We start from the raw sequence: 27534 nt of genomic DNA on the forward strand, positions 1-27534 counted from the left end.
AGTCCCCAAGACAAAGAGCAGCTGTTACTTAGCAACTCCAGGACCCCTTCTGCCCCATGGGGCCGGTGTGCCGCTGCCACGGCTCAGTCTCTGTCTAGCCGTGCCGGAGACGCGTGGCGTGGAATCGGAGTGATGGCTTTCCTTGATTACCTACTGCTATGTAGCGGTCTCATGGCGGTAGGGTGACCAGATGTCCCGATTTTATAGGGACAGTCCCGATTTTGGGGTCTTTTTCTTATATAGGCTCCTATTACCCCCCACTCCCGTCCCGATTTTTCACATTTGCTGTCTGGTCACCCTACATGGCGGGGTTAGTCAGCCTAGATCTCTACCCTGAGCATCACTTGAGGGTCTCCACCGGTAAAAGTCGCCCTGGGCAGGAGCAGATCTGGCGGGATTTGGGTTTCTGCTTTCAGCACCATGGACAGCGACAGCTGCGTATTTCCAGGGCGGCTGGAAAATGGGAATTTCCATCCCGCGGGGAATCTCCGATCTTGGCTCAAATTGGAAAGTGGAAAGAGGCGAGAATGTTTGTGTCACAGGGCCGCGCCGAGAGAAAAGCGATTCGACGCTCCCCGAAGAAAATCAGAAACATTGGCCAAGCGGGGAGAACGCCGCCTGGTTTTTTGAGGAAACCGCGTTTTCTGTCGGGAAAACGCCTCGTTCCGTGGGGAAATCCTGAGCGGTTCCGGAGCGTCATGTGGGGAGGTCCTGAGCTGACAGGCCGGGGGCGCTTGGGGGCTTTGAAAGGCTCACCCATGCGGCTACGGGGCGGCATTGGTAGAAGGAAGGAAGGTGCCGTGGTCAGGACTGGGATTTTGGGAATCTGGATTCAGACTCCCTGGGCAAGTCACCTGGTCTCTCTGTAACTCAGTGTCCCCACGGGGCTCATGATCTCTCAGCCCCTCTGATTTCTGGTCAATAGCTCAGCCCCAAATATTTTGATTTGAAAGGGATGCTGCGGTCTCTCAGAGGCATTGTCGTTCGGGTGCCTCATATGCCTAGTCTCCTCTGTAGGTCAGGACTACATCTCCCATGATGCTTCATTCCCTGGATTATGAGAGGAGGCGGCGGCATCATGGGAGATGTAGGCCAGCTCGGGGGGCAACCCATAGAGGGGAATGGGGACACAAGGCACCTGAACTACAACTCCCATGAGGCACCATGATGTGCAAATCAAACTCTTTCCAGATGGGCAACTGAGTCACAGAGAGGAAAAATGATGTACCCAACACACGGGAAGGATTTGAACTCAAGCATCCCAAGTTCCAGCCTAGCACCCAACTTATAGGACTATTCTGTTGTTAACTCCTGGACATCCAGAGGGAATTGAATACCTAATACATCCACCCGCCCCATCCCCACCCCTCCTACGCACACACGCACATGCCCATCCTAATGACATTTCCAGCAACATCTGCATTTCACTCATCTTGGATCTCATTCAACAGTAGAGCAAATAACTTGGCAATAACTTTTTGCCCGGGCTCGCCTGCTTGCAAATTGAAATGAATGGCTGCCCTGGCTTCTGAGAGGGGGCAGAAAAATTGCAATCCGATGTTAGTTATTAAAGCTGACAAGCTCCAAGAACTTCAGGTATTAGGAGGAGAGAGAGAGATTAGCTACACGCAGAAGGCGCCAGCTAGCACGCTCCCTGCAAAATGGGTTTTTATCTTCGGAAAATTATCCAGGGAAGAGCAGGGAATGCCACCTATTTGGGAGGCTTGTCAATTCGTTAATTCAAATGTATAAACTGCTTAGGGTGGGTGGGTTGATTCCCCCCCCCTTCATTGTAGAACCAAAGAGGGAAAATGGAAACAGGGTTTTGCGTCGTTAACGCTTCTCCAGTTGGTGCTGCGGAAAGGGATCTGGGGGTCATAGCGGATCACAAGCTATGGTGTGACACTGTTGCAAAAAAAGTGAACATTGTTCTGGGACGTATTAGCAGGAGTGTTGTAAGCAAGACACGAGAAGTAATTCTTCCGCTCTACTCCACTCTGATTAGGCCTCAGCTGGAGTACTGTGTCCAGTTCTGGGTGCCACATTGCAGGAAAGATGTGGACAAATTGGAGAGAGTCCAGAGACAAACAAGAAAAATGATTAAAGGTCTAGAAAACATGACTTATGAGGGAAGATTGAAAAAGTTGGGTTTGTTTGGTCTGGAGAAGAGAGGACTGAGAGGGGACATGATAACGGTTTTCAAGTACATAAAGGTTGTTACAAGGGGAGGGAGAAAATTGTTCTCATTAACCTCTGAGGCTAGGACAAGAAGCAATGGGCTTAAATTGCAGCAAGGGGGTTGGACATTAGGAAAAACTTCTTAACTGCCAGGGTGGGTAAGCACTGGAATAAATTGCCTAGGGAGGTTGGTGGAATCTGCATTGTTGGAGATTTTTAAGAGCAGGTTAGACAAACACCTGTCAGGGATAGTCCCACCATGAGATGACCTTTTGAGGTCCCTTCTAGTCCTACGATTCTATGATTTGATGGTTAGTTAGTTTGCAACCTTTTGTGGGAATGGAGCTCAGGAGAAGTGAGGAGGTAAATAATAGTGTAGACAAGTCACCCTGGGGTGCAATTGGAGAAGTGATTGCAGCATGGGTAGACACACCCCAGTTAGCTTGAATCTAGCTAACTTGGTGTATTGGAGCATAAGCTTTCATGGGTGAATACCCAGTTCTTGGTCGGGGTCTGGGCAGCACCCGGCACGACGGGGCCCTGATCTCGGTCGAGGTCTGGGCAGCGCTTGGCAGGATGGGGCCCTGATCTCGGTTGGGAAAACTGAGGCACAAAGTGGGGAAGTGCCTCAAGTCAGGAGAGGGCTGGCAACAGAATCCAGCAGCCCTGACCTCCATGGCCATGCGCCCCACTGCTCTCACCATCACTCTGCTCTCCCAGTGCACGGAATAGAACCCAGGCGTCCTGCCTCCCAGCCCCCCACCGCTCCCCCCTTCTGGAGCTATTCATGAAACCCAGGAGTCCTGACCCCCCAGTCCCTCCAACCCCTGCACTCCCCTCCCAGAGCTGGGAACAGACCCCACCTTCGGTGCCAGCCCAGATCCCCTACGCGAGTCCTGACTCTCAGGGGGCCCTTTGCGCTACCCACTAGGCTGTGCTGCCCCCCCCCCCATAGCACTTGGCTCCATAGCCGGGGAGCACTTTATCGCCTGGCTCCTCGGCCCCGGCTGGTAGCGAGTGCCAGGCTGAAATGGCTGGGGAGGGGGAGGTTTATCCCCCTGCTTGTCGGACATGTATCGAGCCTGTTGATCGGGAGCCGAGGGTGGCTCTTATCAGGCGCCGGCTCGGCTCGGCAGGCGTGTGGCTGTTTCTGGGGAGCACCGATAAGTGCCTCTCCCTGCGCTGTGTGTGTGTCGGTGTGTGTGTGAAAGCGACAAATCTCAGCAGACCACACGGCACTTGAATAATGGAATAATCAGTGGCAAACGCCCACGTCCCCAGCGTGTCTGTCGCGGGCTCTCGCGCCCGCTGCAGGAGTCTGGGGCCGGGGGGAGGAGCTGGTGCCTTGGCACCTAAATAAACCGTATTGTTGAGAAGGGTTTAAGAAAAAACCCCACAGGTGACAGCAGATGTGAATAATCACAAGATATTTAAAGCAACAGGACACAAATCGCCACCAGTGGGGATGAGAGACGGCTTAGCAGCGGCTGGCTGCATCTCTAGTCCAGCTGGTTGCTGGCTTCCTTTGTAGGAGGCAGTGTGGCCTAGTGGATAAACTAATAGAGTCGGGAGTCCTAGGCCTGGCTCGGTGGACTTGGTGTTTCCAAGCCCGTGCTTGAGCATCCACACTGTCTTGTAAACCTGGGTCTCACTGTCGTGCTGACACGTCCATACTGCGCCATGCAGACCTTCTGCCTCCGGTCTGTGGCTTGAGCCACGTCCACACTGCAGAATGGCCCCGGTTTGGACCCAGGTCACAGCAGGGCTCAGGCTCTGACCCACCGCACTAGCAGGACCCAGGTCCTGACGGCTCGCTGACCCGAGTCAGACTGATGTGTGTGTGGACGGAAGCGGGGCTTGGGCTCAAACCTGACTCAGAGCCCAGGCTGAGTGTGACATGTAGACACCCGTCCCCCCAGAGAGGAAAGGATGGGGCTGGGAATAAAACCCACTTTTCCATCCAGTCCTCTATCCACTAGGCCAAACTGCCTCTCTGTGGAAGAAGGGGACTAAGCGATACTGTGAGGGCATCCACCTGGGTAACAATATCAGCAAACAAAAATCACACCCCTACCCTGACACAGTGATACCGGATAAAGCCTGCGTGTAGAGCAGACCTCAGTGTTTCTGTGCCTCAGTTTCCCCACCTGTTCAATGGGGAGAATACTTCCCTAGCTTGCAGGCAGGGTTGCGAGGATCAATGCATCCATTAAGCCTGCTCTATGTAAGCTTTTCGCCAGTGCCCTTAGCTACACGGGTACGAGCACATTTATCCTGGTGTCACTCCAGCCGCACCAGGGGGGCGGTAGCACTTGGCCTATGTAGCGGGATGGTTACCCTGCTCCTGCCTGGAGGGGTTAAAAACAGCCCGGGAGAGGGCTGGGGCTGGGGCAAGCGGCTCAGATGGGGCGTGGGAGGGACACGGGGGGCCAGCGGCAAGCGGGACACCGGCCTGCGGAGGGCGCTCCGGAGCTGGAAAAAGTGCTAATTCCCAGGAAACCAGCAGGAGGCGCCACAGGGGTGGGTCCTGCCCCCGCTACAGCCTATCCCACAGTAGTTAAAGCCATGTGGCTTGGGGGTGCCCTGAGTGTGAGCTGCTCAGGGGAGAGGGTCAATAGGCGCCTATATGAGACAAAGCCCCAAATACCAGGACTGTCCCTATAAAATCGGGACATCTGGTCCTAGCTGCCAGCGTACCTGCCACTTCCTTTTGCTGTGAGTGCCTCCCTCTCCTTTTTCTCTGGCTAGATCTCTCTCCTCCTTTCATCTCTCTCTCTCTCCCATGGATTTCTCTCTCGCTTTTCCCTGAGCGTCTCGCCGCTGGCGCGCACACGGGATTCAACCCCAGCACTCCTGAGGCAGCGCCGGGGGGCAGTGGTTCTGCTGCCGTTGCGGCTGCAGGCTGTGAAAGCTAAGGGCCCTGCACACCCACATCTCATCGCTGGACGGTTGGATCCAATCAGTAGCCGCTTCTGCGCTTCTCCTTGAGGAGTTTGCACAGGTGGTTTTTGGCAGGCCCTGCCCCAGGACCCCCCTTCCCGGGCTGGCGAGCCTAGGACGGATTCCTGGTGGGCGCCGGGGCCTTGGAGGTACTTCTGAGGAGCGTCGGAGGTTTTAAGCGGTGCCCGTGGTTGCTCTGTGGAGATTTAGCCGGGGGAGAAGTGAGCGAAGATGATGCCTGCTTGGCAGAAACCAACAGGCCTTTCAAAGGCAGGGGAATGGGTGGGTCTCACCCCTCCAGGCGGTTGCGAAGCTGGTCGTTGCCGTGGTACGGACGGCTGGCGCAGCGGCCACCCAGCAACAGGGGCCAACCCAGCGGCAGATAATAACCAACCTGAATGAGCGACCCGCCCTAGCGAGGGTGGACTTAATTCTTGCCTCTACAGGGGGTGGTTACATAGCCACGCCCACAAAAGGGGTGGGGCTCTATAGGACTTTCCTACACAAAGGGGCTGAGCGATATAGGGAGTGGGAGGATCGCCTAGCCCCGCCCCCAAGGGGTGGGGTTACATGACTCCACCCCCAAAGAGGTTGGGGTTCTAGGGCACTTAGAAGGTGGAGTTGTGTGACTCCTCTCCAAAGGGGGTGGAGCTACGTAGCCCCACCTTCAAAGGTGGGTGGAGCCAGATGGTTCTTTCCAAAAGAGGCGGAGCCCCAGCCCCCAGTGGCATAGCTAGGAGTGGAAATCTGGGTGGGCGCTGACTTTCGGGGGGACGGGCAATGACAGCCCGTGCTGGGCAGCCTGGCCAGGGTGGGGAGCGCTGATCCTCTGGGGTGCACCCTGATTGTCTAGCGGGGGAAGACAGGGAGCTGTTGCCTCGTTGCGGGGGCTTGCATCTCCTGCGGGTCGTGCGGCCCCTGGCTGCGCTGCGGGGGGCATGAACAGGGGCCTGCCTGTGCACGCAGCTTGGCCCGGACTCTGCACCGAGACACCCAGCTCAGTGCATCCTCTCCTGGGAGCGCCGCCGAGCGGGGGATGAGCCGTGCAGAGAGCCACCTGCTAGCTCAGCATCTCCCCCGACGCCCTCTCCCAAGCCCTGGGATCCCCCAGGCGCAAGGCTTCCCCTGCCGAGCTGGGCACACGCACGGGGCGGCTCAGCATGCGGCCAGGCAGAGCTGCCGGGGTGTCGCTTTCTGAAGGGCGAACGCCGAGCTCCGGCCTGGATTGCAGGTGCCCGAGTGATGCTCCGGGCCGCTGTGCAGCACGACACACCCCTGGTCCGATCTGGGCGGGCCTGGGCCGCAGCCCACCCAGGCCCACCTGTGGACATGCCCCTGACAGGCCCCACTTTATTAAAAGCCCATTGGGTCCAATGCCTCTGCCTTGATCCTGCTGCCAGGCGAGGGGCCTACGAGCGGTGCCGGCTTCTGCTGAAAGCGGGGACACCTGGAAGCTCTAACCGGCCCGGCTGCAAAGCCACGAGGTCATGCCGAGGGCAGGGGATTCGGAAGAAGAGTGTGGTGGGGTGGAGGACACCAGCCCCTCCTTCCCCAGCACCTAGCCTCAGGGACGGGGGTCAGATCCCCTTGGCCCATCTGTCTGTCTGTCTCTCCCCACCCCTTCGGATTTCAGTTCCAGCGCCCCCCTCCCGCTGGCACGCTCCTCTCTTTTCTCCTCTCCCCTCCCCCCACAGCCTCCATTGCTGGCCGCCCATCCCGCTCCCCTGACCATCCTCAGTCACTGATTCCTCTGTGCTTAATGTCAACGAGGAGGGATGCGGGTTGCCATGGTGATCCTTCCCTGCTGATGGGGAAAGACTTCAGTTTAAAGGCACCTGGCATCTCAGGGTCTCTTGATTTCCTTTAAGTGACTCTCTGGGGCAGGTAGGATAAAAAACGGGTTCAAGTTCCCTCAGTCGGAGCAGAGCTGGGCGGTTCCTGTGTCAGAGAGGCAAAATCCGTACGGGACGGGGGAATGCACAAGCAATGACTGAGGCACCCAGGGGGTGACAAAGCCCAGAGCAGCATCACAACTTAGATCCACCTGCTCCAAGAGCCCCCAGCTCCTTAAGCGCAAGGAGAATCCCCCCTGAGCAGTACAGGGCTTATGACACACATTAGAGCCATTCTGATTCCATCCTGTAGAGGGCAGGGGTACAGCTCACACAAACACACATGCCCAGCTCATGAAGATGCTCCGCACCACGCCGCATCAGGCCTGGAGTGTGCTCTGGGGTAGGTGGGCAGTGGGGTCTAGTCAAGCGATCTGGGTTCTTTTCCTGGCTCCGACTTCCTGGGTGACCTTGGTTAAGTCACTTCCCCTCTGTTTCGCCGCCTACCTTTTGTCTGTCTTGTCTATTTACACTGTGAGCTCTTCACAGCAGGGACTGTCGGGGTCTGGGCAGTGCCCGGTGTGACGGGGCCCTGATCTCGGTCGGGGTCTGGGCAGCGCCTGGCCCGATGGGGCCCTGATCTTGGTCAGGGTCTGGGCAGCGCCCAGCACAATGGGCCCACTAGACAGAACGGTAATACTCCTAATAATAATAATAATAATGGGGTTGGAAAGGATGAACTGGGGAGAGCGGGAGGAAGAGGAGAAGGGAAAGAAAAGCCGTTTCTGAGAAGCCTGTGTGCAGGGGGAGGCAGAGAAGGATGGGTTTGGGAAGCATCAGGGGATAGACAGGGAAGGGGGCCGGGCACATCTCTGGGGAGTGGGAGCTGGGAGCAATACATCCCCTGCTAAGAACCAAGCGCGGGAGCTGCGTTAGCATCAGCCGAAGGGCCTGACGGGCCTGGCGAGAGGTGTGAGCACGCTAGCCCCCGAGGACCTGCCGGGAAAGCGTCCGGAAGCTTGAGCGGCGCCGGACAGATTGGAGTCAAGCAGGACGTCTGCTGGAGACCAGAGAACAGCGAGCTCGGAGGGGTGAATCCTGAGCTGAACGCCTCCTCGGGGCAAGAAAGCTGGTGGGAATCGGTGCAGCTCCATTGCTGTCAATGGGGCCAGTTCTCCAGCCGGTGCCAATCGGTGTCGAAGGGGTTACACCAATTGACAGCTGCGGAGGGTCTGACTCAGTATTTGTGGTGTCTCTTCAGCGGCCAGCCCCCTACGCCCTGCCGCGTCCTCAGGTCTCTGGAGCCAGGCATGGAGTCTCTGGAGCCAGCCGCAGCAATCCTTGTTCCAAAGCCCAGGCCCAGAGCATGGTGGTTAAAGCACTAGACGGGGGATCTGCATTCAATTCTTGCTCTGCCACTGATACAAGCAGAATACGGCATCTCTCCCAGCCTCAGTTTCCCCATCTGTGCAATGGGGTATACTCCTTGCTCTGTCTGCCTTCTCTTCAGGCCGGGGACTGTCTCTCACTGTGTATACGCCGCGCCTGGCACAGTAGGGCCCCGATCCTCTGTTTGGTTCTCAGCACTGCTGTAACACACCTAATAAATGCCAAACTCCGCAGACAGAGCTGATGAGAGTTCTGTCAGATTTCAATGGCCTAACAAACGGGGGGGGGGGGGGCGACGGGGGGAGGGGAAGCCAGAGAGGAGGAAATGCGATAATTAAGTGAGATGAAAAATCACGGATGGGGTAGCAGCCAGCATGCAAACTGGCCCCTGGCCAAAGGGAGGTCATCTACAAGCTCACGAGCTGCCTTAGCATTTGGGGTCACGGCATTGTTCAAAAATCACGAGACTGGCCCCCGAAATCGTGAGACTGGCTTAAAAATCACGAGATTCTTTTGTAAAAGAAGAATACACCCAGGGTTCTTTTTCTTGGCTGTCTCGTTCCTGAGTCTGCCGGGCTGATATGGTTCCCGCTTTTCCCCACAACCCCGAGGGCTGGAAACTGACTTCTTAAAAAAATTCAAGCTGAGATTCTCGTGGACTCCGGACCCCAACTGCTACACGACTCGCAATGAAATCACATGAGCTGGCAACACCGGCCAGTTGCCGCGAAGGATTTGAAGAGCGCCAGGATGACCCAGTGGTTAAGCCTAGACCTGCCACTGAAATGCAGCCACGTCTGGAGTGGGGCATGCCTGCTCCTTGCAAAGCTGCACACGTGCTCTCCATCGCGGGCTGGGACCCAGGTTTCAGCCGCTGACCTCTAGTCCAGACAGCGACCCCTGTGAGCCAAAGGAGCGACGCCATTAACCGCCAGCGGTAGTAGGCTGTTCTCTACATGGACCAGCCACTAGAAGGGGACGTGATACACTCTGCAACTGGGCGGGAGGTGAAGGAAACTCTTGGCAGTTGAGTTTGTAGTAATGGGGCTGCTGCTTCGGCGGGGCTGCCTGCTTTTGAAAGAAGGTGAATCTAAAGCTTCGGCAGATGCTTTCCGCTGCACGAGAGGCTTTTGTGTGCCGAAATGGCGCCGGCCTTGGCCAACACAGAGGCTGAACGGGAGCGGGGGAGTTGTTCCAGGGCTTTTCAGACAGGAGCTGCACGGTAGGAGCCGTATCTCAGCCGGCTGGGAGCTCTCAAGGGGCGCTCCCCGTGCGCTGGCTTGTAGATGCCGCTGCGGCAGCCGGGTGCGCGTGGCTGGGCCTAGTACCCGTGTGGGCATTGGAAACCCAGCAGTGCCCCCCGAGAGCCAACCCAAACGGGCCAGCTCCTTTGCAGGAGAAGCCCGGGGCACAGTCGCTGCTGGGCGGCTGCAGCTTGAGCGTCGCAGGGAGGCCGAGGCCCAGTGGCAAATGGGCCCCTCGGCGGGGAACCCTCTGCTCTCAAAGCCCCACACTGAGCCCGGCTCTCAGTCCCGCTCCCATAGCGAAATGGGGCCTTAAGGTGGATGGAAAGGACCCCGAGATTCCTGCCCCCGCCATGCAGGGAGCCTCCGAGGCCAGTGTGGAGCTGCTCAAGGGGCCCTGCGCCCAACGGGCTCGCAGTCCCTGGCGTAGAGGGTGCATCGGGGGCGTGGCTGGGGTGCACTGAGCTGTGGCTGTTCTCTGCCCCCCATGTGGTGCCGTCGAGGAGCTAGAGAGAACCACGGGGTCTGTTCAGCCTCCAGCAGGCTCAGTCGAGAATCCCGTGAAGTTCCCCCCAGCCCGGGCCTAGCTCTTTCCTCCAGCACCCCCCCGGTTGCTTCCTCTGGTGCCTCTTTAAATGTCACGTGTGGGAAACTGGATTATGATTGCCTCCCTGCTGGAGTTTATGATGCCTGGGCGGCGAAGGCTGCTGCAGCAGCGTGGGTGTGCAGCCAGAGAAAAATATCGGCGCTTTCCTTCTCAAGTGGCTTCGTTGATCCGCCTCCAAACACACAATGGCATCACGAGGCGAAGGAGTGGGAAGGGGCTCTCGCTCCCCAAGGGATGCCGCGGGAGTGGTGCGATCCAGCCCGCCGGAGCTGCAAGCTTCTGCCATTGCTGGGATGAGTTGGAGCGTTCTCAGGTGCGAAATCGGCACATGGGCGTCCCTTCCGCTCCATGTTTTATGTTCCCCAAATCTCATGCTTCAGGGCTGCAGCCGGTCTCCGGCGGGGGTCAGGAAGGAAAGAAAACATCTCCAGTGTATTCTGTTTTATTTTTAACCCTTTCCCGGAAGGCTGCAGATGGGACACTGGCCAAGGGTGGATTGGTTGTCTGAGCTCACGGTCTAACTAGTCCAAAGCTGGGGAAACTGAGGCACAGAGTGGGGAAAGTCGCGGCTTAAGGATCAAACCCAGGCGTCCTGGCCCCTGAGCCCATTGGCCTTCCTACTAGACCACACAGCCTCTAATCCTTGTCGATTTTCTCCTTGAATGCCAGGCACTTGGAAGAAGAGGCAGTTTCTCATGACTCAGGAATATGAAGATATTTCGGATTTTTTTTTTTTTTAATAACAAACAGTGGGTGGAAGGCAATGAATAATTACCGCAAAAGGCATCTACTCTGTCGAGCCGCAGAGAGAACATAGACATGAAAATGAGTCAGAGGGGTTGGGGGGGGATATAGGATGGGAGAGGGATCTGCGGGAAATGGATGGGCTGTGAGAGAGACTGGGATGAACGGAGAGTGGATGCAGGAGGAGGGGGAGGAAAGGAATGTTCTCCTGTTTGCTGTCCTAGCTTGATCCAATCACGAAAGGCTAGAGGGAGTCGGGGAAAGGACTAGTATGGCTAGTCCAGGGTAATATACCTATTCTAGAATAACCCCCCCCCCCATGTGGACATTCTCTGTCGGAATAAAAGTGATTTTGTTCCAGATTAATTACTCTGTTTTGTGTCTGAATAGAGAGTCCAAATGGGGAGATATTGCAAAATAGCCATTCTGGTCAATTTGCCCATGTAGACAAACCCAACTGAGATCAGGGCTCTGTCATGCCGGGCGCTGCCCAGACCCCAACCGAGATCAGGGCCCCGTCGCGCCGGGTGCTGCACAGACCCCAACTGAGATCAGGGCCCCCATTGTGCCAGACACAGATTGAGAAACAGTCCCTGCCCCACAGAGCTTCCACTCTAAACAGGAAGGATCATTCTTCCCATTTTACAGATGGGGAAACTGAGGCACGAAGCAACTTGTGCAAGATTGCCCAGGTGAGAACCGAACCTAGATCTCCTGAGTCCATGCCCAGTGCCTTCACAACGAGGCTGTCACCGGCTCCTGCACCTTAGCCCTGAAGCGGGAAGGCAAGCCATAGAGTTGTCTTTCTGTCTTGGGGCACAAATTTTAATTGCTGTTGGTTCTAGGGGTGCTGGGCTGCAGCGGGTGGGGGCTCAGCAGGGGGCCAGGGATATGGTGCTTCCGGAGGCTGGTTCAACAGGGAGACATGTGTGGAGGGGGAGCTGCAAGGGGTCTTGCTTTAAAGAATGGACGACAGAGACAATGTAGCAATAGAGGACCTGATTCTCTGGTCCTGTGCTTGGGACAGAGACAGGGGGGTGGGAGCTTAAAGCCTCCATTGCTCTGACAGCACCCTGCCTCTCCCCTCCCCCGCACTGTCAATTAGAGCAGCCCCAAGGCTGCTCTATCTCATGCTCTATTCCCCCATATGGGCCCTGAGGGGCAGAGAATAGACACAGTGCAGTGTGCTCTGGCCGGGAGCAGAGCCCTCACACCAGAGGCCCTCTGCATAGGTGGGGGGAGATTGGCAGGGGCTCCTTCCCCCGCAGAGTTGCGTGGAGGGGTCTGAGTGTGATGGGAAGCCAGGCGCAGAGGCTTGGGGGCTGGGGATCAGAATCCGCGGAGGAACTCAGAGGGTTCAAAGGTCTATTTTCTTCTCTCCTTGATTTATTGTCTTTCTCCTTCCCTCTCGCCCGGAAAGAACACCCCCCCTCACCCGCTTAGCACCGATCCCCGCCGCTGATTTCCCCCCGGGTTGCCTGGCTGTGCTTACAGAGTTCGGAAAAGGCCAAGAAAGAGGTTTGCAAAGGGAGATTCTCCCCCCCCCACACACCTTTGGTTTCTGGGGAGGAAAAAACATAAACCGAAAACTCTCATCTCAGAGCCGCAGATTAAATTATTCATCGGCAAATTATCTCCCTCCTCCGGTTTGCCTGGAGATTGTTCTGCCTGCAGATGAGCCTTCCCTTAATCAAATTGGCTTCCCGGGCGGGGCGGGCGGTGAGTAGCACCAGACGAGACAATTGGCAGTTCTCACACCGGGAGGGCCCCCAGCCCGGATTCCCCCAAGATCAGGGACTGATTGATTGCAACCCCCCTGCTGTGTAGCTCGCGGAGCACAAGGGTGGGGAGCGTGTGTGGGGAAGGCGTGGCCAGACCCCCAGCCTCAGACCCCTAGCCGCTACGGTACCCGCTTTGCACCAGACCGGGGAGGGGTGGGGGGAGATGTTATCCGTTTCCATGGCCACTCCTGCTTCTGGTTGCTAGGGAACCATACTGGGGAAGCAACGTTCAATGCTTTGGGAGACTGGTACCACCCCAGCCCCAATGTGCCCTGGAGAATCGCTCAGCCGAGCTCGCTCGTGTGGCTTTCAAGAGGGAGGGTAGAAGGCCGAACTCCCGGCCGTCCTGCTCCAGTAGACCCCGGTCCTGGAGCTAAAGGAGAATCGCCCTGGCGGTGTAGGGACCTGACCGGGGGCTGAGAAGTTCTGATTCCCCGCAGTAGGTGGTGGTGGTGCACCACTGCCCCCTTCCCCAGGACAGAAGCATGGTCCTGAACTCCGCACGCGGGGCGGGGGAGTAGGACAAACCCCTCCCCTCGGCATCTGCTATTGCCTAGCTCCCCGCAGGCTCCCCGCCAAGCAGGCCGGCTTCTCCTAGGCGCCCAGGGGTCTGTCTCCCGCCCCCGGCCCATTCGTTGTCTGGAGATCCCGCGTGCCCAGCGCTGGCTTTGTGCAGCGCCCGACGTGACAGGGCCCTGATCTCGGGATCTGGGCAGCGCCTGGCCCGATGGGGCCCTGATCTCGGTCGGGGTCTGGGCAGCGCCTGGCCCGATGGGGCTCTGATCTCGGTCGGGGTCTGGGCTGCACCTGGCCCGATGGGGCCCTGATCTCGGTCGGGGTCTGGGCTGCACCTGGCCCGATGGGGCCCTGATCTCGGTCGGGGTCTGGGCAGCGCCTGGCACAGCAGGGCCCTGATCTCGGTCGGGGTCTGGGCTGCACCTGGCCCGATGGGGCCCTGATCTCGGTCGGGGTCTGGGCAGCGCCTGGCCCGATGGGGCTCTGATCTCGGTCGGGGTCTGGGCAGCAGTTCCTCAGGCGTCGCCTTTAGCCCCGGGTGATGGGGCTCAGGCACTGGCTTCAGCCCCGGGCCCCAACAAGTGTAACGCCAGCCCTGGCGTCCCATTAAAATGGGGTTGTAACCCACTTTGGGGCCTTGATCCAGAGTTTGAGAACTGCTGATTAAATAACAATAACCATCTTGCTCCATTGAAGTCTCCCACCCTCGACCAGTCCTTAGACTGGGCCCATCCGGAGCAGTGCTGAGTAACCACGACGACGTAACCTGATCTGAGTCTGTATTCATTATATCGATTACTTAAGAATCCCCAGTTCTCACTTTGAGGGTTGGCAGGTTCTTGCCCCAAGATCAGGCCCAGTGTTATTAAAATGATTATCCAGACGGTAACCCCGACGTGCACAGATGCAACACTCCCGCGCTAGGAACTCTTTTATATTCACAAATATAGTTTATTCAGCACAGTGTCAAAGACCCCAACTCAGGCAGATGGAGATACGATAGGATGTCCATCTGCACATCCATCTCCTCACCCCATCTCCTGAAATGTCAGCCATCGTCTTCCCCATCACCATCACCTTCCTCCTCATCACCAGTGCCTGTCATCCTGGCACCTCCCAACGACTGCAGCTCTCTCTCCTACCGCCCCTAGGCTGCGATGCCCCTTCGTAATACGTGACGCTGGCGCCGTTATGTTCAATGCATATTCAGTGGGCGATTTTTCCTTCTCTTATTTGTATTTCCTCGCGTCACTAATGTTGGGGGGTCTTTTTCCTATAGGCTGGTATAGCATTGATCTCAACTTATTATATACGTCCAGTCATTACCATGGCCCGTTTGTGGTTAGGTATCACATTGGCTATTTCGATCCTAAGCGGTTCTTTCCAAGTTCCAAGTTGTGGGGCACCTGGTAAGTTTAAAGGGTCTGAACCTAGGAAAGCCCCTGTGGCAACCTGCTTTAACGCATCCTCTATGGTAAAGATCGCTGTCATACCTGGACCTTATGCTTTAGCTCCATGTATCGAGGTGAAAGGTCCCAGGCGTCTGTCTGCTCACTTTGCCTTAGTTCACCATACAGAATGTGGCCTGCAGATCCCTTGAGTTACAGCCAAAATATACCCTAATAGAAACCTGTTATAATCAAACAAATCATCAAACTTACAAGAAAATAAGAAACGAGATATATAGGCAAGCAAGCAGGCTAGCCTTAAATGTGTCTCACGGACCTGGTACGTATGTCAGTTGGTTGCCAGGACACTTCTGTGGTTGAATTATTTACCTGTGATCAGAACTTCCCCTTAAAAACTCTATTTTCAGCTGCCCAAATGTTTGGGGTTTTTCCATTGGGTCGTTTATCTGTGCAAAGTTCATAGGTCTTAAGCCTTATGCTAACTTGCGGAAGCTGATGTCTTACAAGATACAGGCCTGTAGGTTTCTTGCATTGCTGCTGACTAGAACGCAAAGCAGTCAATATAATAAAGGCAAACTAGCCATCTGGGCTACAGTGGCCCCAGAGAGGTGGCAATTTCCATCCCCCACACCTGTCTCTCTCCTGCCTGCAGCCCAGGACGCCGGTTCTGCTGACACCACTCTCTGGTTCTCTCTGTCTCGGCAGGAAAAGCCTGCAGGTGAAGATTGTGGACGATGAAGAGTATGAGAAGAAGGACAACTTCTTCATCGAGCTGGGGCAGCCGCGCTGGCTGAAACGGGGCATCTCGGGTAAGGGGGGCACCTGCTTCCATCGCCAGGCTGGAGTCAGGGATCCCTGCTTCTCCGCTCACCTGGTCTAAAGCCGGGGTGGGCCAGTTTGCCACCAGCTCCCTGTCCCTCTGTGAAGCGAGGCGGCATGTCCCATTGTGAGGGCAATCGCAGTCAGGACTCCTGGGTTCCAGTTTTGGTGTGGGGAGTGGGGTCTAGTGGTTAGAGCAGGGGAGGGGGCTGGGAGCCAGGCCTCCTGGGTTCTATCCCAGCTCTGGGAGGGGAGTGGGGTCTAGTGGTTAGAAAGGCAGGAGCTGGGAGCCAGGCCTCCCGGGTTCTATCCCAGCTCTGGGAGGGGAGTGGAGTCTAGTGGTTAGAGCAGGATGTGCGGCAGGGCCGGGAGTCGGGACTCCTGGGTTCTGTGTATTCATGGCTCTTGGGAGGGGAATGGGGCCTAAGGGTTCGATCGGGGCGAGCGTGAGTCAGGACTCCTGGGTCCTGTTGCCCGTTGTGGGTGGCGGTGGTGATTTCAGGACATTGTGGAGGGCAGGCTGAGCCAGGGAACAGCAGGAGACCTCAAACGCCCCAGATTTCTTGAAGGGGCAACGTGAGAAATTCTGCTTGGAGAACAACCCGCGCTTGCATCCTGCCTGGCCGGGGGCCTTGCCCAGGGATTTTGATGCATGTGCCTTATGAATCCAGTTGATCAGAGCCAGCTGCTCCGGCCCCGGCATAGGCGAGAGGACAGGGCTAGAGAAACCGGATTGGAGAGATCAGAGTCTCAGTGGGTGGGGATGCGTCTCTGGTCGCTGTGCCAGTTGTGACTAACTCGTATTACAACCTGCTGCCCGTTCAGCGGAACGAGTTTGTCAGCCCGGTTCCTTGCGGGCAGGAGCCCAGCTGGGAAAAGCCCAGCTTATGGGCGATTGCCCCACTCACTCCACTTCTGAGCCCGGCCTCCTGCCTTCAACCGGGATCATCCCTCTGGTTCCCCTCTGCGTGGCGCTGATCCGCTGGTCGGGCTCATGGCATGTTCTTTCTCCCTCTCTCTCTCTGCAGCTCTCTTGCTAACTCAAGGTAAGACCCTTTCTCCTCACCTCATCCTCTCCTCCATTCTGCCCTCCCCCGCCCATCTATCCCCCAGCCTCCCCAATGCGTGAGTCTCTAGGGGGCCGGGGCACGGGGGGACTCCCAAGCCGTGTCGGCCGCCCATCGGAAGAGCAGAACTCACGCCGGGAGTGGGATGTGCCGGAGAGAGAGGCTCCCGCTTTCTATTAAGGTTCCACGCCCAGCAGTTTAGGAAGGGTAAATACGTAACGAAGAGATGGGTAGCACCATAGACCCCAAGGCCAGACGGGATCATATCTCACCATAGTCTCATGGAGATGTCGGGCGGGAAGGGACCTTGACTGGTCATTAAATCCAGTCCGCTGCACTGAGACAGGACCAAGCCAACCTAGACCGTCCCTGACGGGTCTGTCCAACCTGTTCTTCAAAACCTCCCGTGACCGGGATCCCACAGCCCCCCTTGGATGCCTGTCCCAGAGCTTAGAGCTTTTCCTAATATCTCACCTAAATCTCCCTTGCTGCGGTTCGCGCCCATTACTTCCTGTCCTACCTCTAGCAGACGTGAGACCAACGGATCACTGTCCTCTTTAAAACATGTCTCCCACCCTGCCCCTCCAGTCGTCTGTTCTCCAGACTAGACGTGCCCAGTTGTTTTAACCGCCCCTCCTAGGTCAGGCTTTCTAAAGCTTTCCTCCGTTTGGTTGCTGTCCTCTGGACTCTCTCCAATTTGCCCCCATCTTTCCTAAATCACGGTCCCCAGAATGGCACCCAGCATCCACAAGGGTGACCAGACGTCCCATTTTGGCCAAACCAGGCCCCTTTTTTAAGCCCTGTCCTGGCCACCCTGACTTTTTGGGGGGCAAAAGTGGGCATGTAGTTGGTAGGAGCCACTGGACAAACGCCTCCTTGTGCAAAAACATGGGGCGGGCACCCTGTCACGGAGTGGGGGGACACACAAGGCCCTGCACCCCCGGCTTCCTGCGATTCACCATGACTCTCAGACAGCCAGTAAAGCAGAAGGTTTATTTAGACGACAGGAACACAGTCCAAGACAGGTCTTGCAGGCACAGACAACAGGACCCCCCTCAGTTAGGTCCATCTTGGGGTCCCAGGGCGCCACAGCCCCCTCTGGAAGTCAGAGCCCCGTCTGCCTCCCAGCCATTCCACCAGCCAGCTCCTCCAAACTCCCCTTCAGCGACCCCTCCCACTGCCTTTGTTCAGTTTCCCGGGCACAGGTGTCACCTGGCCTCTAACCCCTTCCTGGGTTCTCATGTTACATGCTCAGGTATTCTCTGTCGGTCAGACTCCCATCCCCCAATGCAGACTATCCTAGCCACACTCCCCTGTCAGCATTCACAGACCACAGTAAGAACAATCCCAGTTCGTCACACACCCCTAGCGGGGCAAGGAGGGGTGAGCAACCCCAGCCCCATGGAGGGAGCACGCCGGGCTTGGACGAGAGCCCTGCACCTGGGGGATGCAGGGCTCTGGCCACTGACTCAGGTCAGCCTCATGCGTAGGGGGCTGCGGGGGGCAGGGTATGGGCCAGCCCCATGCACGGGGCGGTGGGGGAGACAGGGCTCCTCTGAGGCTCCCCAGTGCCGAGCAGAGAAGGACAGTTACCTCCCATGTCTTACATACAACACTCCTGTTCACACACCCCAGAACAACACGCACCTTTTTCACAACTCCATCGCATTGTTGACTTGTATTCAATTTGTGATCCACTCCGCCCCCCCGTCTCCTGTTCAGTCATACGAACCCCCCGAACCCCAGCCAATCCTTCCCCATTTTGTGGTTCTGCATTTGATTTTTCCTTCCCCTAAGTGAAGGACTTTGCCCTTGTCCTTACTGAATTTCCTCTTGTTGATTTCTGACCAATTCCCTAATTTGTGAAAGGCGTTTCGGCTTCTAGTCCAATCTCCTCCGGAAGGCAAGCCAGGGACCTTCCCGGATTAGTTGCTGTTTGGACTAGAGCAGAAATGTTTTAGAAACATCTTGATTTCAAAATGGCCAGTGATGGAGAATCCACCAGGCCCCCGGATACGTTTTCCCACTGGTTAATTACCCTCATGGTTAAAAATGTGCACCTTAATTCCAGTCGGAAATGTTTCCAGCTTCAACTTCCAGCCAGTGGCAAGTGGCACTTTAATAAACAGCAGCACAACAGATTGCCGGTAATAACTTATGACACCTTCTTCCGACGTGCTGCCTGTAACATGCACGGCTCACGTCTGGGCCGTTCCGGTAACAGCTGTTGATCGGTCGTTAACCCTTTGTAAGCCATTGATGAATGGAACCGTAATACAAAGCATGCCCCGCGTCACTCCGAGGCCATGATACGACCCATTCATTATTATGAAAAATGGATTGGCATCATAACGAGGTTTAATTGTCTCTGTATATTCAGGCCTTGTAGAAACAAGATGGGGATGACTCGGGGGGTGGGGTGGGGAATGTCTGTAATGCAGGTTTCATATGTGTCCTCCATGGCTTAACGTGTGTCCTCCATGGCTTACCATGTGTGCTCTCCATGGCTTAACACATGTTTCCAGGCTCACCACATGTTCTCCAAGGCTTACCACGTGTGTTCTCCATGGCTTATCACCTGTTCTCCATAACTTAACATGTGTTCTCCATGGCTTGCCATGTGTTCTGAGCCTTACCACACGTTCTCCGTGGCTTGGCGCCAGCAGGCACAGACAGAAGTGAGACCTGTGCACAGCTGGTAGCCAGCTCCTGCTACGTGTAGGGCAGGCCCCAAACACTTCAGTAAAGGGGCCGACAGAAAAGTTCTCCCATGATACACTGCAAAGCAATTCCCAGAGCAGTTCCAGGCTCTCAGAACCCTGGGATACGCCCCCAGGATACGCCCCTAGCACCAAACCCAGATAATGGCAGCGCCAGCGTGGATGTGGCTACCCCGGTGTGGGCATGTGCAGTGGGGGACCCTTGCAGGCGGGCGTGAGTCGGCCTGCACATCGGCTAAGCCATGGGTAGGCTCACTCTGCGGTGCAGATGTAGGTGCCGCCCTAGCCAGCCTTGCAGAACATAGGAGTCCCCCCGGCCGGTTAGCTCACCTCTGACAGCAGCCGGGGACCATTTTCAGCAGAAAACATTGATTGATCCTCAAAACCACCCGTCATTTCCAGCCCCCAAACTGCTGAATGTTCTGCCCAGAAGACTGCCAAAAACCCCAAACCTCTTCGTCCCCAAACTACAAACGTTTTGACCAAAATTCCCGCCCCACCCCCCAAAAAAGTGGGCCCCAAACCGCACAATATCCCATTTTCAGCGGAAAATGTTCCATTTTAAAGCATTTGTTTTTCTGATGGAAAAAACAGGAGATATCATGAGCTTTCCTTCGGACAATTTGCTTTGTCGACAAGCCGGTTTTCCCTTAGGGAAGAAAGTTTGGCTGGACCATTCCCTACCCAACCTAAAAATGTACCAGGCCTGCTCTGGCCTCGTCCTGTAGTTGCCAACGGGGTGTCCATGGGCTGTGTGTTTGGCTGGCCGCCTGCAGCCGCCCCCCGGGCAGATAAAATGCTCCGTCCTGCAGGGATCAGCTGGTGGCTGTCGGTGTGGCTGGGCCGGGCTTGGTAGCAAAGGAAGAGGGTGCCAGGCTGGGAGGGGGCCGTGCAGGAGAGCTCGAATAGTGCAGAGCGCTTTGCAGGCAGGAAACCAGGGGCTGGGACTGAGAGCAATTGAGGGTGTGTGTGCGTATGTGGGAGGGAGCGTGGGAGTGTGAGGATTGTGGTGATGTGTGTGTGGATTGTGTGTCTGTCGTGGAGATGTGCGTAGCTCTGGTACGGGCCACCGTCGGAGGCTGGGTACTTGGGAGAACGGACCCAGCACGGCGGTTCTGAGGTGCTTGTGGAAAGTCGTGCAATGCTGTTGTGAACCCCACGGGGTTACCTGCTTCTGAAACTTGGCAAATGCCAGAAACCCCCGGCGAGCAGCTTACGGCAGCCGCTCCGCGATGCTTGCAAAGACCCCTGGTGGGGTCAAGTGATTCCAGCAAGGGGACTGAAGTGGTGTGGGCATGTTGGACAGATGTCAAAAAACCCACGTGCCTGGACAAGCCCTTGTGTGGCTGCCACCTGGCGGAAGATGGCAAAGAGGAGGACAACCGACGATATACAGGAAAGATGTCGCTGTCATGGAAACGGGACGATAACCGAGCAAGAAACGTGGCATTAGACAAGCCAGTTCAACCCAGCTGGGGAGCTGGCCTCATGGCCTCCAATAGAACTGGGATCGCTGATTGGGTCACTTCACCTTGGTCTCCAACCCCAGCTCTCTGGGTTAGGGAAGTATTTGCAAGCGCTGGAGGCTGAGTCACCAGAGGAAAACCCAGGTTCAGTGGTGGCGTGAATCCTTTTGAAATGGCACCAAAGCTGAAGCAGGAAAGGACGAGCCGGCAGCCCAGCGGGGCAGGGCTCCAGCCCTCTGAAGTGTCCTCGACAACATCCTCCTTAGATGGCTACTGGGAGGGGACACATCACACCGAGCTGATTTTAATTAGAGATGGAACCAGATGGTCGTTATCTAGCTCCCGCGGCGAATGGCACACGTGGCTGGATGTTAATTTCCTTCCTGGAAAGCGTCAAGATGGGTTGTCCCTGTTCTACAGCAAAGGTGCAGATGTGCACCCACCCACACATGCACTACTCTGCAGAACACACATACAAACGTAGGCAGAACACACATGCAAAGCACACATTTCTTTGACCCGATTGGGGCCCTGGGAGGTTATATCTGGGAAGAGGAGCACTTGAGGCTAGAGTCAGGTATTTCTTTGATGCAATCCTGTTTAATTACAAGGACCGTATAGACTCCTGTTCCCTTGAAACGCGGGAGAGAATCAAATAACAGGAGACAGCCACTTTGCTCGCAGTTCCAAGCCCCTTTCCAGGCAGCACGCTGCCCCAAAATCCTCTCCGCTTTTTCTCAGGGCCATCCTACCAATCCTGCTTCCTTCTCTCTCTCTCCGTGTCGCTGGTCTTCCAGCCTCTCTGTCACTTACGCGCACAAACCTTCATAAAACAGCGTCCTCTCTGCCCACATACGCCTTGCATGGGTCTGCGTTTTCGACAGGGACATCTGCCCATGTTTTGAGTGAAGGCTGCTGTTTTAGGGTCCTCACTGAATAGCTTCTTACAGCGGCTACTCCCAACACATAACTTATGACTATATATACGTACCCACACGTGCTGGCCATGACACATAAACACAGATGCCCACATATGCAAACATATGTACACATGTGCCAACACAAATCACGCGTACACCAGTTCTTGCACTCACCTGTCCACCCTAACATGCATGGATTCATGCACACACATGTAAACACACACACACAGCTGTAAACCTCCACATAGAAGCACGAAATACACACGCACAAGTTTTATACATGCCAAGTTAAATGAAAAGTAAATTACAAAGCAGATGTTTGTGGAGCAGTCCCCGGGCAGCTCAAGAAACAGGCTACAGCCAAGTATTAGGGGCATAAAATATTCGAAACCTTTCAAGTGGTTTTAGAAATACTAAATGTTCGCTCTGCCCTTTAAAAGGATTTGATATAGGAATAATGTTGGAGCAAAATTTCCAGAACTGTGACGTATCCCTTAAGGGAGCAAGTGCTGGATTCTGGTTAGAGCAGAGACTGGGAGCCAGGACTCCTGGGTTCTCTTCCCAGCTCTGGGAGGGGAGTGGGGTCTAGTGGTTAGAGCGTGGTGCTGGGAGCCAGGACTCCTGGGTTCTCCCCAGCTCTGGGAGGGGAGTGGGGTCTAGTGGTTAGAGTGGGGGGGGGGCTGGGAGCCAGGACTCCAACTTCTGTTCCATGTGCTGCCGCTGCCATCCACTCACTTGCCTGTGCCTGAACTTTCCCCTGCTGGCTGGTGGCGCCGACCTCCCTGACACTGAGGTTGTGATGCTCAGCTGACTAACACCTGCAAACCCCGCCGGGACCGCCATGGCCGTTGCTATGGCGATGCCAGGTGCTGGAAGGAAAACCTGCCCCCACCGAGTGTCTGATGAGTGAGGTGTCGCGGGGTCTCACTTAGCGCAGGGTGAGGTGGGCATGTGGGCAGAGACCGTCCCAGGCTGGAGACGGGGGGTTAGCTGGGACCCGGGGTGCTGGTTTCCATTATGTGCAGGGTTTGCAGTGGGGTTCAGTGGCTCTCAGCTCCCCCCCCACTATAAACGTTGGTTCAGCCCCCCTGCCTGGAATTGCACTGCGCCTGCAGCTTCTCTTCGGTGAGCGGCTGATGGGGAGCAATGCTGGGCTCCTGGCTTCCCGGAGCTTCTGGGGGGATAGAGAGAGAAAGGGAGAGAGAGAGGGAGTGTATAGGGATAGATAGATAGATGATGGGTCCGTATGGGGATGGATGGATGGATGGATGGATGGATGGGTCCATATGGGGCTGGGAGGCTGGCTGGCTGGGTCTGTATGGGGATGGATGGATGGATGGGTCCATATGGGGATGGATGGATGGATGGGTCTGTATAGAGATGGATGCATGAATGGATGGATGGATGGATGGATGGATAGGTCCATATGGGGATGGATGGATGGGTCTGTATGGGGATGGATGGATGGATGGATGGATGGACGGATGGATAGGTCTGTATGGGGATGGATGGATGGATGGATGGGTCCGTATGGGGATGGATGGGTCCGTATGGGGATGGATGGATGGATGGGTCTGTATGGAGATGGATGCATGGGTGGATGGATGGGTCTGTATGGAGATGGATGGATGGGTCTTTATGAGGATGGATGGATGGATGGATGGATGGATGGATGGATGGATGGATGGGTCTTTATGGGGATGAATGGATGGATGGACGGATGGCTGGATGAATGGATGGCTGGATGAGTGTTATGGCCACTGGCTGACAGTAGCATCATCCTGATCACTCGGGATGTGACCCAAAGATTCACAGATTCTGAAGCCAGATGGGCCCGCTGTGATCACCCAATCTGATCCCCTGTAGAGCCCAGGCCAGAGACCTGCCCAGACCAATCTCTGTTTGAACTAGAGCCGAGCCTCTAGAAAACAGCCAGTCTTGATTTACACATGCCCATGATGGAGAACCCGCTGCCACCCCGGGTGAGTTGTTCCCTGCCCTGTTACAAACCGACGCCTTGTCTCCAGTCTGTCTCCAGCTTCCCCGTCGGGCCGTCGGACCCAAAGCCGACCAAGTGCAGTGGGGATATCGGCTTTGGGGCGGAGCCCCGCCCGCGGGAGGGGACGTCCCTGGGCGATGGACTCCGTCGCCTTCCGCATCTAGCCCGTCCCAGGCGAGACCAGGGGCTGGTCCGCTCACACCGGTGCTGGCCTGGCAATTTCCTCTCTGAGCCTCAGTTTCCCCATCTGTACTACAACAGCACTGCCCTGCCGCCCCGGGTGTGGGGAGGATAAACATGTTACAGGGGGTGGGGGGCACTCAGATGCTGGGGGGAGGGGGTCCAGCGATGCCCCTGAGGGGAAACCGAGGCGGCGGCTGGGAGGCTCACGGGTTGTCTCCTGTCCAGCCGACGGGGACAAGAAGCTCTCGGCAGAGGAGGAGGAAGCCTGGAGGATCGCCGAGATGGGCAAGCCGATCCTGGGGGAGAACTGCCGGCTGGAAGTCATCATCGAGGAGTCGTACGACTTTAAGGCAATGAGGCTGCTCTCCTCTGCCGGGCTTGCGAGGCCGCAGGGGGCCCAGAGGAGCCGGGAGCAGGCTGGGAGTCGTGGTTCCTGGGAGGGGATGGAGGGGCTCGAGATGGGTTGATGAACCCAGTAGTGGTGCGCGTACCCCGGGTTGAGACCCACTGGGCTAGTGGTTAGAGCAGAGAAAGGGCCTCCAGCCCCCAGTGATCCACCTCCTAGGCCACACTTCCTTCCCGAGCCCTTCGTTTCAAGCGGCTCCCGCTCCATCCCCCCGGCGCAGCGCCTGACCGACAGCGCCCAGCAAGGAGGCAGTGGGGAGCAGATGTAGGGTGTATTGGCCTTCCTACCCGCCCGTGGGGCAGCAGCAAAGTGGGGGGGGGGGAGGACTATCGTCCTCCGGGGGCAGGTAGAACTGATCCCCCCCAATATGGGATAACAGCCGGGCTCGTCTGCGGTGACTCTGCAGGTTGGTTTCTTTCTTTCTTTCTCCACCACACTCCCCGAGAGGCCGTGGAAGGGGGGGGGCCTAAGCCGAACGACCCCCTTTCAGTGCCAGCCCTGTGGCTTCTCTGGGGCTAGTCCCTGAGTCCCTTTGCGATGCTCAAGCCCAGGACAGCGACACCCACCCCGCTTTCGAACCTCTAAGGCAGCCAGTTGGGAATCTGGGGCCTGTGTGGTCCCCCCCCGTTCCCCCGCCAATGTGCCCAAGTGCAGGGACCCACTGCTAGGGGGCCACACGGGGGTCGCTCTCCAGGGCCCGTTCTGCCCACGAGCCTGGGAATGGAGCTGAGATCTGGCCAACTCATCTCGCGGAGGGGCACACGGAGTGGACCGTGCTGGTCCTGCCCTCCCCCCTCCCCCCCCAATTTGGTACCTGGAGACTGACTGAGCCCCTCCCCCGTCCCCGACAGAACACCGTGGACAAGCTGATCAAGAAAACCAACCTGGCCCTGGTCATCGGCACCCACTCCTGGAGGGAGCAGTTCCTGGACGCCATCACCGTGAGCGCAGGTGGGTGCCGGGGCTGGCCTGGGTATAACCAGCCCCCCGTGCTCCACCCCAGAGGTGGTTGCATCTCAGCACTGGGTGAGGGATCCCTATATAAATAGCTCCTGTGTCCCACCCCAGAGGTGGCTGCAGCTCCACAGTGGGTGAGGGATCCCTGTATAACCAGCCCCCCGTGCTCCACACCAGAGGTGGCTGCATCTCCGCGCTGGGTGAGGGATCCCTGTATAACCAGCCCATGCGCCCCACACCAGACGTAGCTCCATCCAGCGTTGGACGAGGGATCCCTGTATAAACAGCCCCCATGCCCCACCCCAGAAGTGGCTGCATCTCAGTACCAGGCCAGGAACCCTAGATAACCAGCCCCCACGTCCCACACCAGAGGGGCTGTATCTCAGTGACAGGTGAGGGATCCATGTATACCCAGCCCCGCGCCCCACCCCAGAAGTGGCCGCATTTCAGCACTGCGGGGCTGGCACGCTGGCTGACATGCTGCCGTTCCCCGCCAGGTGATGAGGAAGAGGAGGAGGACGGGCGGGAGGAGAAGCTCCCGTCCTGCTTTGACTACGTCATGCACTTCCTGACGGTGTTCTGGAAGGTGTTGTTCGCCTGCGTGCCGCCCACCGAGTACTGGAACGGCTGGGCCTGCTTCAGCGTCTCCATCCTGGTGATCGGGCTCCTCACCGCCCTCATCGGGGACCTGGCCTCCCACTTTGGCTGCACCGTGGGCCTCAAGGACTCCGTCAATGCCGTGGTCTTCGTGGCCTTGGGCACCTCCATCCCGGGTACAGAGCCTGGCACGGCCCGTGAGCGACACAGGGCTGGGGCTGGGCAGTGCCAGGGGAAAGCCAGGGGTTGTGGGGGGCCGCTTTCCCCATGCAGTGTGGCGCTAGGGGGGCGCTGGAGTGAGGGGCACTGGCAGGGCTGAGGGGAGCCCAGGGCTGGGCTAGCAGGGGCTGCGGGTCGGGAGTGAGGGGCACCGGCAGAGCTGGGGGGACCCAGGGCTGGGCTAGCAGGGGCTGCGGGTCGGGAGTGAGGGGCACTGGCAGAGCTGGGGGGCCAGGGCTGGGCTAGCAGGGGCTGCAGGTCGTGAGTGAGGGGCACCAGCAGAGCTGGGTGCAGGGCAGGGCTGGGCTAGCAGGGGGCTGCGGGTCGGGAGTGAGGGGCACTGGCAGAGCTGGGGGGCCAGGGCTGGGCTGGCAGGGATGTTGGGGTGTAAGGTGTCAGCCCCACCGGACAGTCCCCAGCCAGGGGGCCCCATGAGCTGATGCCCCGTCTCTCCCCCCCAGACACCTTTGCCAGCAAGGTGGCCGCCCTGCAGGACCAATGCGCCGACGCCTCCATCGGCAACGTGACGGGGAGCAACGCGGTGAACGTGTTCCTGGGCCTGGGCGTGGCCTGGTCGGTGGCCGCCATCTACTGGGCCGCGCAGGGCCAGGACTTCAAGGTGCAGACGGGCACCCTGGCCTTCTCCGTCACCCTCTTCACCATCTTCGCCTTCGTGTGCATCAGCGTGCTCATGTACCGCCGCCGGCCGAGCATCGGGGGCGAGCTGGGGGGCCCCCGGCCGGCCAAGCTCCTCACCGCCGGCCTCTTCCTCGGCCTCTGGTTCCTCTACATCCTCTTCTCCAGCCTCGAGGCCTATTGCCACATCCGGGGCTTCTGAGCTAGTGTCGGGGGTGGGGACGCTGCCCCCCCTCCACCGTCCCCTTTGCCCAGAGACACCGCCTGGGGGGGAGGGAAGGGGGGGGTCCTGCTCCATCCCAGCACCCAGATCTTTGAGTGTCCTCGTTTGTTTTTGTAGGGTCTGCGTGGAACCAGGAGCTGCCCCCCCAATCTGTCATGGGTGCAGCCATTATATGGGGGGACGAGGCCCCCCTAATTTTTAGCACCTCATTGATGTCACCTCCCCCCTATGAACAATACCCATGAACATCGGATCTGGCACAGCCCCTACCTCCCCCCAGCTTATAGGGGGTGCTTGGAAGTGAGCGTGACCCCTAGGGGCTGGTGAGGTTTGGGGGGATTGGTGCGGAGTGAGGTTTGGGGGGATTGCAGGGCAGTGAGGTTTGGGGGGATTGGAGGGGAGCAAGGTTTAGGAGAAGGGGAAGCTGGCGGGGGGAGTGCTACAATCCCCCCTCCCATGGTGTTTTCATTTAACTTGTTTTGTTCTGCATTGTGCTCTTCTCCTCGGGTCTGGGGGCGGGCTGGGGCATCGGCCGGACACAGGGACTCAAACTGCGGCTGGGCCTGGAGGGGTGATTTGGGGGACGGGGGTGACTCGATCCCCACCCCGCCCCCGGCTCTGGAGAGGTGCAAGAACCAGCAGCCAGATCCCACCTGCTGCGGAAGAAGGGCGCCCCCCCACG

General features: G+C 57.4%; 1 protein-coding gene across 1 annotated transcript in view; it reads left to right on the forward strand.

Annotated features, from left to right (window-relative positions):
- SLC8A2 (solute carrier family 8 member A2) overlaps window positions 1–27214 on the forward strand; it is a 68304-nt gene extending 41090 nt beyond the window's left edge. Inside the window, exons 3-8 of the mRNA XM_034792468.1 lie at window positions 15346–15449; window positions 16488–16505; window positions 24040–24164; window positions 25072–25171; window positions 25675–25950; window positions 26455–27214. Coding sequence (XP_034648359.1) covers window positions 15346–15449; window positions 16488–16505; window positions 24040–24164; window positions 25072–25171; window positions 25675–25950; window positions 26455–26831 — 1000 coding nt within the window. The 3' untranslated portion in view covers window positions 26832–27214. The remainder of the gene's footprint in view (window positions 1–15345; window positions 15450–16487; window positions 16506–24039; window positions 24165–25071; window positions 25172–25674; window positions 25951–26454) is intronic.
- Window positions 27215–27534: the final 320 nt, after the last annotated feature.

This window comes from Trachemys scripta, chromosome 16, assembly GCF_013100865.1.
Source record: "Trachemys scripta elegans isolate TJP31775 chromosome 16, CAS_Tse_1.0, whole genome shotgun sequence".
NCBI lineage: Eukaryota > Metazoa > Chordata > Testudines > Emydidae > Trachemys > Trachemys scripta.